At 40.3% G+C, this 12,798-nt stretch overlaps 1 protein-coding gene across 1 annotated transcript in view; it reads left to right on the forward strand.

Moving 5' to 3' along the window:
• Positions 1-12,798, forward strand: part of KIT (KIT proto-oncogene, receptor tyrosine kinase) — a 60,542-nt gene that overhangs the window by 32,884 nt on the left and 14,860 nt on the right. The window contains exons 6-13 of the mRNA XM_040595771.1: positions 2,286-2,475; positions 3,195-3,310; positions 8,538-8,652; positions 9,935-10,128; positions 11,210-11,316; positions 11,427-11,553; positions 11,809-11,913; positions 11,997-12,107. Coding sequence (XP_040451705.1) covers positions 2,286-2,475; positions 3,195-3,310; positions 8,538-8,652; positions 9,935-10,128; positions 11,210-11,316; positions 11,427-11,553; positions 11,809-11,913; positions 11,997-12,107 — 1,065 coding nt within the window. The remainder of the gene's footprint in view (positions 1-2,285; positions 2,476-3,194; positions 3,311-8,537; positions 8,653-9,934; positions 10,129-11,209; positions 11,317-11,426; positions 11,554-11,808; positions 11,914-11,996; positions 12,108-12,798) is intronic.

Consider the following 12,798-nt stretch of genomic DNA (forward strand, 5'->3'; position numbering starts at 1 on the left):
ACACACTATCCATCACTTCCACAGGTTTTGGATTGTGTCCCTTAGCAGTGAGCAAACTCCCTCCCTCCTCTTGTTCGACTTGCTTAGTCTGCTATATATTAACTTTGTGACACACAGTGCCTTTTGAATTTTAAAGCTGCTGAAACCTGCTAATTTGATAAATTAAGGACAATTAAAGACATATTGATATAGTTAATAAGATCATTCTGAAGAAGCCTGTGTAGTTGGCTACAACTGTTTCAGTTCCTTGCCATTCAAGGATGTAGTAACTGAGGGAAGCGTAGCCTTGGATCCTTTTTGCTTTTCAAATCTGTTTTTCTGTTGCACAGTATTCCTGCAACATGACTTGTTTTGCTTTCCCTGGTAACTTAAAGAAAACAGAGGTGTTTGACCTATGCAGGTCAAATCTTCAGCAGAGCAGCAGAGGTTTGAGTGTCCTTAACCTTGCTCCACCATTTGAGGGGGTCGGCTCATAACAGCAGTGATGTTTTCCTCATTTTTTTACAGGAGAGACTAAATTCATGTGTTAAAGAGTGAACCGCTGTGAAGTACCAAAGAAAATCTTTTCCCCAAGGGGAACAATATGAAAGCTTTTATTATAAGAAGAGGGAAGTTCTTCACTACAGAAATTCTTAGGACTACTACATATGCAAATGTGGCTTTAGAAAGGATTCACTTTAGAAGGTCTTGGGACTAAAAGAAAGCATGACATTATAAAAAGCCGAAAATAAAGTAACAAGTTTGAATTTAGTAAAATGCAGTGTGTATTTAATTTAAAAAGTGAGAGAAAAGCAGGAATCTTTCCTTTTCAAGATACTTTTCTCTCCCCACCCTCTCAAATTTGACTTAAAATAAAATAAACTCTATCTCATGGATGCCTTTCATCATTCATTGTCAAACTGACTATATTTACCTGAACTGTGCCAGGTCCCAGAGTCCTGGGAAGTGGTGTATGGTGTGTACTGGAGAGATCCTGGGATTGTATCAGAACCTAAATTGCTGTGCCTTTAATGTTAGCCGAAAGGTTTACAAGAAATAATGACTATTTTTGGTAAATTTTCCTAATTACTTTTTTTGACATTAATTTACCTAACTTTAAATGGTTTCTAGAACCTCGTTTTGGGGACTGATAGCACAATCATAAGATTTTATTTGCAGGCTCTTGGGTCCGACTTTGAATCTAGGTTGTATAGAGGATCCTCTGTTTATGTAGAAAATAGAAAAACTCTGTGAAGGAATTAAAAATCTTCAGTTTCCGGATTTAAAACCTTTTTATCTTTTCTAATGATGGAGAGCATTTTAGAGCATACCTGCCTGCTGTGAGTTTACTTCATCCTTTCTTCTCCAAAGCATCTGTCAAGTGCTATGGCAGCTCCATATGCTTTCAACAAGCCCCGCTGGCTCTGGTTTTCCTGAGCTCAGGTGCCCAGCTGGCCACAGCAGTTTGATTACTACGAAGTGGGAAGAAGCAGTGATCTGAGGTTGACTTTTTGTCTAAATTCAGGCACTCAGTAAATGTGTTTCCTTGTAATTGCAATCTGCCTGTCAAACTGATAATTCCCGTATGAATTTGTGTAATAGGACTGAAAAATTCATCTTTTCAAAATGAATAATCCTGAAGCTGATGAGTTTATTAATGAAATTAAAACCACTGCAGTAAGGATGCTGCTCCACATGATATTTTGGAACGGAACTGCACAATGATAAATGGTATCTGCCAAATAAGAGATTAAGACCCAGCAGCAGATGAAGAGAAATGCCTTAGTTTAAAACAATTGGTATCCAGGGCTGTGGACTTAGCACATTTTTGTCTGATTACAGTTTTTAATAGCTTCATGTGTAATGTCAGTTTTAATTACACTTTACAAAGAAACCTTAAGTACTCTGGTATATTGTCATAAATGATGAATTTATTTTGCTTTTTTCTTAGTGTTTCTTTCATACCAGACAGTTAGCAACTCTGATTTTTGGAAAAATACAAATACTTGAGTAGAATGAAACATGTGCTTGCATTTTTCCAAACACAAATAGAGGGTATTTATCACCAGAAGATGGAATTTCTTTCAAGGCACTCGAGGCTGCTTTAAGTCCTGTGCCACTTTGCTGTGTGTAGCTAGTGGCCTTGGTTTTGGCAGGTGAGGGTTCAAGTTCTTTGTAGATAAGGTTTCCTGTTTCACAGCTGAATGTTTGATCACTGATCTTGAAGAAGTCTAAGTGTGGTTAGAGCACTGGCAGTCTTCTAAACAGCCCTGAAATTGTTTTTGTTCTCCTCTTATGGCCATCAGCTAAAGGATTTGTCCGTTTGTTTGCAACAATGAATACCACAATAGATATAAATGCAGGACAAAATGGAAATTTAACAGTTGAATATGAGGCATATCCAAAACCAAAGGAAGAAGTCTGGATGTACATGAACGAAACATTACAGAATTCATCAGACCATTATGTCAAGTTCAAGACTGTGGGCAATAACAGGTAATACGAATGACTGTAAGTGCTATCGGTTTCACTTTGGAACAGTGAAGTAGATAGGGTCTGCTCTGGAAAGAAGAAAACGGAGATGGTGAGAAAATTGTGATTATAAAAGGTCTTGTAGTACGCATGGCTTACCACAGTAACTGGTGCAGTCTGCTGACCTTGATTTGGAATAGCATTGAGCTAACCACACCATCGGAGAGGACCAGTGTGCCATATACTCATGACTCACCTACAAGATGCAATTCCTGCCCAATAAGCAAAAATAAGATTTTAAAGTTGTTTGTGTGTGTGGAGACTCCCTCTACCACCATGGCAGAGCCCAATGCTCTGGATAAAAGCTGATGCTTTTATTTCCACTGTGCACTGTTCCCTCCTGAACCCTGGTCCTCCAAAAATCCAAAAGCACCTAGCAGATGTAGCCTGGGTTGTGTGTGAGTTGCCTCCTTGGGGAGAAAAAGAGCAGGTGGTGGTGTGTGTGTGTAGGGTCTGAGCCTGGTGCTGAACTGTCACCCGGGCACACATCCGGGTGTTAGAAGTGGTAAAACCTTTGGACACTGTAGTGCAAGTGCAGTCATAATGCAAGATAAGAATGTTTGCATGGTCAGTGTCTGCAGAAGAAGATGGTGTGTTAATAATTCACTCTTTAGCTTCCACGTAGCCATTGCCTGTTCACCGCAAGTTGCGAGCATCAGTAATGCTTGATTTTTTCTTTACAGTTATACAAGTGATCTTCACCTTACCCGATTAAAAGGAACAGAAGGAGGCATTTACACATTTTTTGTGTCCAATTCTGATGCCAGCTCTTCTGTAACATTTAATGTCTATGTGAAAAGTAAGTAAAGTGAACAGTCTGAAATATTTCATTATCACAGTCATTGTATTTTATACAAAATAATGTATGCACAAGATGTCACAGTGTGGCTCAGTATATGAGAGGCTTTCTGAAGCGAAGCACATGCTGGAAAACTATTTAAATGTCAAGATATAAAAGTGCAGAGTACTTACACAAATCCACCTACTATCCAGCATGACCTTCCATTCTAGTGAAACTATGCTAGATGTTACCAGAAAGCAGCTAGATAGTTTATATAGGAAAAAAACTGTAGCACCTGGAAACACAATCTCAAAACCAAACATGTACCATAAAGCTTTGATAATTTCAGGTGGAGCAGGATATGCAGGGATTATAATTTGCATTTTTGGCAGCCAAGTTAAGCTATTAATTGTCTTTAATTCATTTGAGTTGGATGCAGAGTTTGAAATCTTGTCAGGAGAATTATACACTTGTGCCTTTTGGCATCTAAATACTCCTTTATAATGTTATAGATCACCATTGTTATAGAGAAATCTGCATAACTTTACAAACGTATGTGCTGTCATCTTCAGGACATGCTTGTTAAAGACCACCATCAGTCTCAGTTCCAAACAGTGTTCTTAGGCAAGACAAAAACTAAAATTCAAAATGAATTCAATGAAACCTTCAGGAAGCCCTGTCTTTCTTAGCAGAGCCATCCTGTTAGAGCATTTCATGCACTCAGCAGACAAATATTGGCAGCTGCTAAAGGCCAGGCTTAAGGAAAATTAAACCAGGAGGGGACTGCAGGCAAACTGGAGAAACTAAGGCGAGGTTGACCGATGCCTTCAAGCCTAGCAGGAGGAACTGTATAGACAGTGAGTGAATATGCTGCAAGTACAGTTCTGTGTTGCTGCTGTGATTTAGCAGCAGTGTGTCCTCCAGTTGTAGGTTTATGCAGAGGAGAGTTGAGACTTCCACAGATGCACAAAATCCTAGATACTAATTTCTGAATTTTTCTCATTTATCACTGAAAGTCAACATTTGTGGTGTTGCTATTAGCAATGCCATAGTTTGGGTCTGGAAAATACTACTTGGGCTCCTTTCAGAACATGGCATTTCTTCCTTCATCTGTGAATGCTGTCATTTGTATTCCTGTGCTTTTTCTGTTTCCTGGTTGTGATTTCTGAGATGAGGGCACCGGCAATCTCGGATGTCCTTTGCCTCCATGGATGAGCGTGGCTTAGAGTCATGAGGGACAATTCTACTATTTTACAGATTAGTGGAGCAAATTGTTAAGCCAGAATTTAATTTCTGGGAAGGAATGGGAGAAATTGCAGGTTGCCTGTGGAACTGTCAGTTCATATGAGGTTGGATGGTATTTTTTGACTTGCAGCATCATGTCAGATGGAGCAAGGGGCTGTTCATGGTTCTCCCAGGCTCTGCAGGCCGCTTGGGAACAGTCTGGGCATAAGAACTAAAAAAAAAATAAACACACAGTTTTGTCATCATCAAGCGTCAGTCTTGGTGCAGAGCTCCACGTTGCCGCTTTTGAAGAATGTGCTACTTGATAAAAGCTGAAAACCGCCGTAGATGATGGCTAGGAAACCAGACTAGGAAGAGCATGGTGAAACAGGATGGCCAAGGCAAGACGAGCATAGAGAGTTTAGTTCCGAAAGGCTCGCCCATGCAACCAGCAATATTCAAGTGTTATTCCCTCTTGCTTCAGCTACTGGTCTTGCAAGTGGTAAGGTCAGTCTTGGGATACAATGAGAACATTTAACCAGTCTCATAGAGATCACGTTACCATGCACTGTGGCCCTGGGCAGGCTGCAGCTGTTGTTGGAGCAGATGGATTTGACACACTCGTAAAGTTTCTTTTGGCATTTTGACAAAGCTCCTGCAAATATTTATTGATTTCAAAAAGAGGAGGTAAAATAGGTTGATCCTTCTAGGGGTTTGTTTTTAAGAATAATAAGCTGTTTTCAGTAGCTGGTAAAATGCTTATCATTTAGTTATGAAACAAACTGCATGACAACACACCATGTTATTTGACATCGCAGAGAAACTGCCAAAGGTGAGTCATGTGTGGGTGGGTCAGATCCTGATCTAATGGTGTGTCTTGACCTGGCACTGTTGTCAGCAGGGATTCACATAAATTGCTGGGATGTAGCTGTGATGTTTACATGTCTGGCTTGGGCAAGTAATCAGCAGAAAGTAATCAAACAGGTAGAACAGGATTCATCATCAGGAGGATGTCTTCACATAAACAAAAATTGATGCTGAGGCATTTGCTGAAAGACTTGAAAAATCCAGTGCAGAAATACACATTTAGCAATTGTATATGCTAATCTAAACCAATACTAAATTACTTTAAAAAAAAAATAATGTAGTGATTCATAGTGAATGTGGCATAAAGCAAGTAAGGAAGGAGCTCTGAAATTAGGAGCCAAAAAGAAAATTACAACTTGACAAGCAGTGTGCTGAGCTGAGTTACAGTTAAGAAATCATAGAGCTCTCCAGAGTGGCAAGGTACAGTGCATCTAGTAATTAGTAGAAGAATCTTCCAACTAGTATCTGAATTTAGTGCAAGATAATATCTGGGCTTAATTATAGTCAACAAAATATTATCTGTGCAGTTGGGGCCCATTCTGCAGAGAGAAAACTGGTCACAGTATTATAGATCACGTGAAGCCAAGCTCAGCAGTTTTCCTGTCGTTGGACTACACGGTGAACAAATGAAGGGTCACCATGGTATTATATAAAGATTTGTTCAAGTTCAGAAGATGTAGCTCCAGGAGGAAAGCCCTCTCTTTGAGTGCGATGACAGACAATACCTGAATGAAGAAAAAGAAATCAATGATAGAAAGCAATTAAATGTATAACAATATTATACAGAGCATCGAATTAAAATAGGAGTGACCTCTTTTCAGTCATCTTAGATACATTCAGAATCAACATTAATAAGAGGTGAAAAACAGTTAATAGTCTTAGTGAAATCAGAAGTTTAAGACATCTAATGACTGATTATGGAAGGCAATATGCATATATGCTGAGCAATGTAATATGTAAAGGGTTAAAGCCAAAACAGTAAGCAAAGTCTAGTCATTAAGAGCCTGTCTGATACCAGGGGTAATTAGGCAGTGCAAGTCATAAAGTCTAACACAGTAAAATCTCTTTTGAAAAGATGTTTGGTGATAGCTTGGCATTGTTTTGTGAAAGCTAGTCCATCTTTGCCCCAGTGTCCCCTGGAGCACCTAAGCTGGCAAAGGGCACAGCCCAGGGTGCAGCAGTAGCCTCAGTCCCCTTGGGGTACTGGCTGTGGGGGGCTCCTCACTGCCGCAAGTCTCAGAGCCGGGGAGGCTTGGGAGCCCTCTGTGATGGTGGGGAGAGGCTGATCACACGGATGGCCACATCAAAGCACGCTTCGCCAGGTGCGTCACAGGTAGTGATGCTCTCAGGTCAGCTGTTTGCACGAAGCTGCTGCGGCTCAGCTCCCCGTGGCACCGGGGCTGGACCACCCTGCTGGCAGCAGGAGCCCTGTGCCGCCTCTTGTCTCCCTCTGCTGCTGCAGGATGAGTCCACGTGAACGGGTGTAGAGAGGCTTTTATTGCACTAAGTTTTTACAGTGAAAAAGCCTGACTGATGTGGGCATTTTTGTTTCCCTCACTCAAAGTCAGAAGATGGTAGATACTGCCCAACACTGACACAATATTTTTTTCCGGGGCTTAATGTTCACGTTCCTCTTATATTTGACTTTTCATTTATCTAATTTCTTGAGTTGCGTTGCTTTGTAACATTGCTTGAAACATAGCATATACCTAAACAAATTGCATATAGGTAGTAGATTAGCTAATTACAATTTCACAGTCCGACCATTTTGATAGAGTTCTGTGTATTCCATGAGCACTGAGGCTGGGTGAGGTGCTGTGTTCTCTCAAAAAGTTCCTCACCGAATGGGTAATGCTGAAAATCCATCTCAGCATCTTACAACAATGTTTGGTTCTTGGTGGCTTGTATAAAACACAACATGCTGATTTAGAAATGAAAGAACATTCGGTTCCTGTAACATGAGTCATGAGGAGATGCTATGTGATTGAGAATATACATGTGCTTTATTGCCTCTAATTTAATCAGCAAGTAGATTATTCATTAAAAGCTAATGCTGTGCAGTCTTTGTATGTGGATTTTATTTGAATAAATCTGCCTTTTCCCACTGTAGTCTATACAGCTTCACTACTTTCTAGAATATTAGAAGTTCGTCTTACAATTCTGTAAAGTTGTATTAACTGATAATGAAGTCTTAACTTGTACCTGTCAGGTGAGCAGCCTCATTGCAATAAGTCTGTTTTTTCCATTAATTTCTTCTTGGATGGTTTTGCAAGGAAGCTAAGGCAGTTATGGGAAATAAGGCCTCTAATTCAAGTTTCACCAAGAAAAACATCTTGCTGTGTTGGTGGCATCCTTGGTTGAAGCCTGTGACATTGGACTAGTGACGGTAAAGTCAGTCTCATCATGCCGGTTACCAGCCATACTTGAAGCAGCAGCTCCTGAACTGCCTGCAGGACTAGCTCTGGTGCAGGATGTGGCAGAAGGTGTTGGCTGACTGGATTGTTTTCTGAACTACCCGAGCCATCATGAATTATCGTTTGGAAAGCTTGTACGTTCAGCTGAATATTAGCTTCCTGTACGTGCAGTGTTTCTGAGAGTCAGGCAGTTGGGCATTTCGGTAGCAGTATCTTAGAGGGACCTACGTCCTCTGTGGGAACGGGGAGGTCTGCACTGGCTGCCTTGCACTGTAGTTCCTTTTCTGGCTGCGGTGGTAGTATTTAATACATGACAGATGTAAGAGAGATGTGGTTTGGCAGATTCGGTATGCTTGTAACTGTGAAGGAACTGTCCTTGAAGGCAGGTAAAGTCGTGCTTGTGCAGGAACAGGAACTGCACTGTTGTTTCAAGTGCACACTTTGGGTTGTTTAAGCTCTGGGCTTTGCTGGTTTAGGATATTTCATCAAACCGAATACTCAGTGGAGGTAGGGTATTCTTCTTACACTGAATGCTTGGGCAGAATTTCAGAACTGATATTTTCACAAGATGGTCAGTGCTTGCAGGGCACCAATTCAGACCCAGACACCCCTGAACATGCAAAGCTCTGTTCAGCTGAGTAATTCCACAGACGATGATGCACACAGGTTGCTGGGGTGAGCAGCAAATAGCAATGCAAATTCTGTGTTCCCCTAATGTGACTCATTTTTGTTTATTGCAGCAAAACCGGAGATTCTCACTCTGGATATACTTAGCAATGGTGTTCTCCAGTGTGTAGCAGCTGGATTCCCAGCCCCTACCATATACTGGTATTTTTGCCCAGGAACTGAGCAGAGGTGAGTTAAGTAAACCAGGGTCTCCAAAGGTTAGTCTAGATGCAACACACCCAATTAAATTAAGAACATAAAATGACTCAGTAACAGTCTAGGTTTTTTTTTTTAATGGTTAAAAAAAATTTGAACATTTTTTAAAAATGTTCAAACGTTGCATCGCTGTTTTAATCATTTTTGGCATTGCATTATTTGCAGTGGTTTGAGAGAAGGCAGGGATATGTTTCATTATTTTGCTTTGCGTTCTGTCTTTCAGTGGGGAATAAGCAATATTTTCTGCTGTGGAAAAGTAAAAGGCAAACTTTCTCTCTGCTGCAAGCTAGCTGAGGTTCCTGCTAGTTTGGCCCCAAATGATACACATTCTGTATGCAGTTTCACAGAATGACAATTGCAAAGTCACTTGTGAATATGGCTGTTACCTTTTGTTTTATTGCCTAGTGATATAATTTTTCAAGACATAAAGTAATTAGATTTCTATTCACATGAAGCATATGATAAGTAAACAAGGCTGGAGTTATTATGAATAAAACCTGATGTTTAGTTACCACATTTCTAAAAAGACTGCGTGTTTCACTGTGAAGTGAGCATTTGCGAAGCATGTTCTAAGGTTTTGTTTGACTTCCACCATGGTTGTAAATCTCATACTAGCAAGTCATGAGTCTATATAATTTGTTTTATGCCTAAAATAATTGTTATTGCCTTATTTTTTTTAAATAGTACCTTTTTTAATCTTAATTGTGTGCTCATGTAGTAAATATTTGACATATGAAGGAGAGGCAGCATCCTGAGATAACAGAACTGCCTGGTTTTTGGCTGCATGTAATCTTGATGGTGGTGTATGTACATCATGGATTTTTATTTTTTTGTGTGCTGTAATAAAACGATGCTTGGGAAAGTTTTCCAGAGAGGTAATAGACCACAGTTGCTCAAATCTGAAGTTGGAGATGCAGGTGGAATGGTACAAAAACTGCAGTGGACTTACAGACCTGTAGGTGTATCTAGCCAAAAGCAAACACAAAGACCTCATGTGTCCAGCTGGGTCAGGCTTGGTGTAAATGTACGTATCCATTCCACCCACTGTGTAGAAGACAAGGAGACATTGTGAGTAGGCTAAGTTTTGAGGATAAGATCTTCAGTTGAACCCCGTTGTAGAGCAGTGTCGTTCAGTTATCTGATGGTCTGGCAGTGCCTATCTGCCTCAACAGCAGGACCTGTCATCCATTCCAGGAGCGTTCATTGGCAGAGGTAGCAGTCATTGGCAGGTAACTGTCAGTATTGTTTCTCCCAGGTGTTTTGATTCACCGACAATATCCCCCATGGATGTCAAAATTAGTTACACAAATTCATCAGTGCCGTCATTTGAGCGAATCCTGGTTGAAAGCACCATTAACGCCAGTATGTTCAGGAGCACTGGCACAGTGTGCTGCGAGGCCTCCAGCAATGGGGACAGGACCTCTGCTTTCTTCAACTTTGCTATTAAAGGTAATGGCTGGAGCGAGTGAGACCATAAAACGTGGGTGCCGTTCAGCTCTCTCTAAGAGGATTTTAAATGGTTTACCATTGCCATAAGAAAGTTTATGGTACTGTGGTTGAGCTGAGTGTATGATAACGTATTATGCTGTGTGTTCTGCCTGTCAAAGCATTGCTTTAATTTTTCAATGAATATTGTGGTGTTGTCTTTTTACGGCTACAGATCTGCAGCGTAGTAAGTAGCTGGTTTTCTTCTGTCTGTGCAGCGCAGGGACAAACCACCTGCAGCATTACACTGGCTTTCCCTCTCTCTCACTTTTCTTTTCCTGTCATTGTCCTTTTTAACTATTTAGGCCATCACTTTTTTTTTTAAGGAAATTCTGCATTTTTTTTGTTGGTTTTTTTTTTTACAATGTCTGAGGAAAAATGCGGTCCTGAACTTGCCTGGAGCCTAAAGTCCCTGCTGTTGTAAACAAAGTAACGACAACATACTTCTACAAAACTCATAAGCACTTTTGCAGTATTTGTGGGTTTGTGGGGGGGGGAACACTAGAACATAGATGGCTTGAAATGTGTTTGTAAATCTGTGCTCTTCTCTGCAAAATCAAATGTTCTGCTGCTTCTTTTTTTCTCTGTTACACCCAGATATAAACAAATAAGCCAGATTTGGGGCAGATGGGTTTTATTGGAGTGGTATTCCTTTGCTACTCGGCACAACCTCTACTTGTAAAGACTGTGCTGTAGAGATCAAACTTGGGGGGGGAAAAATAGAAGAAATTAGGACTTCAGAACAAAGGTTCTTTAACCTAACTGAGATCATGCAAACCCCTTGCATTAATTGATCTCGGTGTCATGCCTCCTGAACTGCTGAAGCTGAGACTCCCAAGGCAACAAAGTGGATGGCTTCTGTGCCAGCTCTGTCCCCCACAGCTCGTTCAGGAAAGCCATTCTAATACTTGGAGCACATCTGGGAAAGTCAAAACCCCAAACTGTTTTTCACAAGGAAGGACCAAGGAAAGGTTTTCACCTGCATCTTTTTAAGATAGTTTTTCTTGTTCAGTATTTAAGCAGAATTTTCTCTGCTTCTTTCCAGAACAAATCCGTACCCATACCCTTTTCACCCCTTTACTAATTGCGTTTGGAGCTGCTGCAGGACTGATGTGCATCATAGTCATGATCGTGGTGTACATATACTTACAGGTAAAATCAGAAGCCCTTCTGCCTGAGTTAGGAAAGTGTGTGAACTGCCTGTGGAGCCTTCAGTAGTGACAGCTGTTCTTTTTTTTTTTTTTTTTTTTTTTTTTCTCCAGAAACCCAAATACGAAGTTCAGTGGAAAGTTGTTGAAGAAATAAATGGAAACAACTATGTTTACATAGACCCAACACAACTTCCTTATGATCACAAATGGGAATTTCCTAGAAACCGGTTGAGTTTTGGTTAGTTCAGATTTATTTAACTTCATCTGCAAGATGAAACCTCTAGGTCTCATATGAGACTTTGGTCAAACACAGCAGGGTTTTGTCAAAAAGACTTTAATAATGCAAACAGTGATAATTGTTCATACTTACCTTGGGACAAAAAGCAAGCAGGCATATCTGCAATAGCTTCCTTGATATCATAAAACAAAATGTTGAACTCTTCAGGAAGAAGTGCTCCAAGTCATTACAGAGTATTTTGGTTTGCTTTATTAGGTAAAACCCTTGGTGCTGGAGCTTTTGGAAAAGTTGTTGAAGCCACTGCTTATGGTCTATTTAAATCTGATGCTGCGATGACAGTAGCAGTAAAGATGTTGAAAAGTAAGTTGCTGTAATATACTGAACAATTTTTTCTCACTTCTGGTTGGTGTGTTACATATTGAACTTTGTGCTTTGCCTTGCAGCGAGTGCCCATTTAACGGAAAGAGAAGCCTTGATGTCAGAGCTTAAAGTGCTGAGTTACCTTGGAAACCACATTAATATCGTGAATCTGCTTGGAGCTTGCACTATTGGAGGTGGGGTTATCAACAGATTATTGATTGTTTCTGTTCCTTTTTTATTGCTAGAAGGAGGAACCTTAAGAAGAGTGCTGTGCTGCTAAGTGTAGAAATCTTAAATACTTGTGTAGGCAGGTTGCAGATCGTTGTCGCTATCACCTGGGAATTACTGAATTTAGATTTTAGGCTCACCCTAAAAGCAGTAATGAGACCACTCTATCTGCAGCTGAACAGGAAGGTTGCTGTTGTTCTTTCATGTGAGCCATTGTGCCCTTGCTTCATGAGAGATGACAAAATACATGCTGTAAGTTTTTTTTCCTCCACCATGCTGTTTCTCATGAATGAGAAAAGATAAGTGAACTGGTTCCTTGTTGGTATCCAAGGTGAAGTCAACAGGCCTGTCTTGTATAGTTTTCCAACCTTCTGTTTAAACTGTAAATGTATCTGTTCAGGCACCACTGAAGTTGCACATTCTAAGCAGCAGGAAGTTGAAAAAAAGAATTTTCCAAATAAACTATTGCACAACCCAAATGTTTCACATTTTAGTATTTATAAGTTCGATTTCGTACATAGTTAAGAGTTACAAAACAGCTGAATTGTCAATTATGAGTGATACAGTCCTGTATTTTTAATTTATGTTCATTTTAATGTGAAAAATGGTGTTGCTTCTTACACAAATACTTGCTCTTCCAGTTTTTGCCTCATTTTT

Source organism: Falco naumanni, chromosome 1 (genome assembly GCF_017639655.2).
Source record: "Falco naumanni isolate bFalNau1 chromosome 1, bFalNau1.pat, whole genome shotgun sequence".
NCBI lineage: Eukaryota > Metazoa > Chordata > Aves > Falconiformes > Falconidae > Falco > Falco naumanni.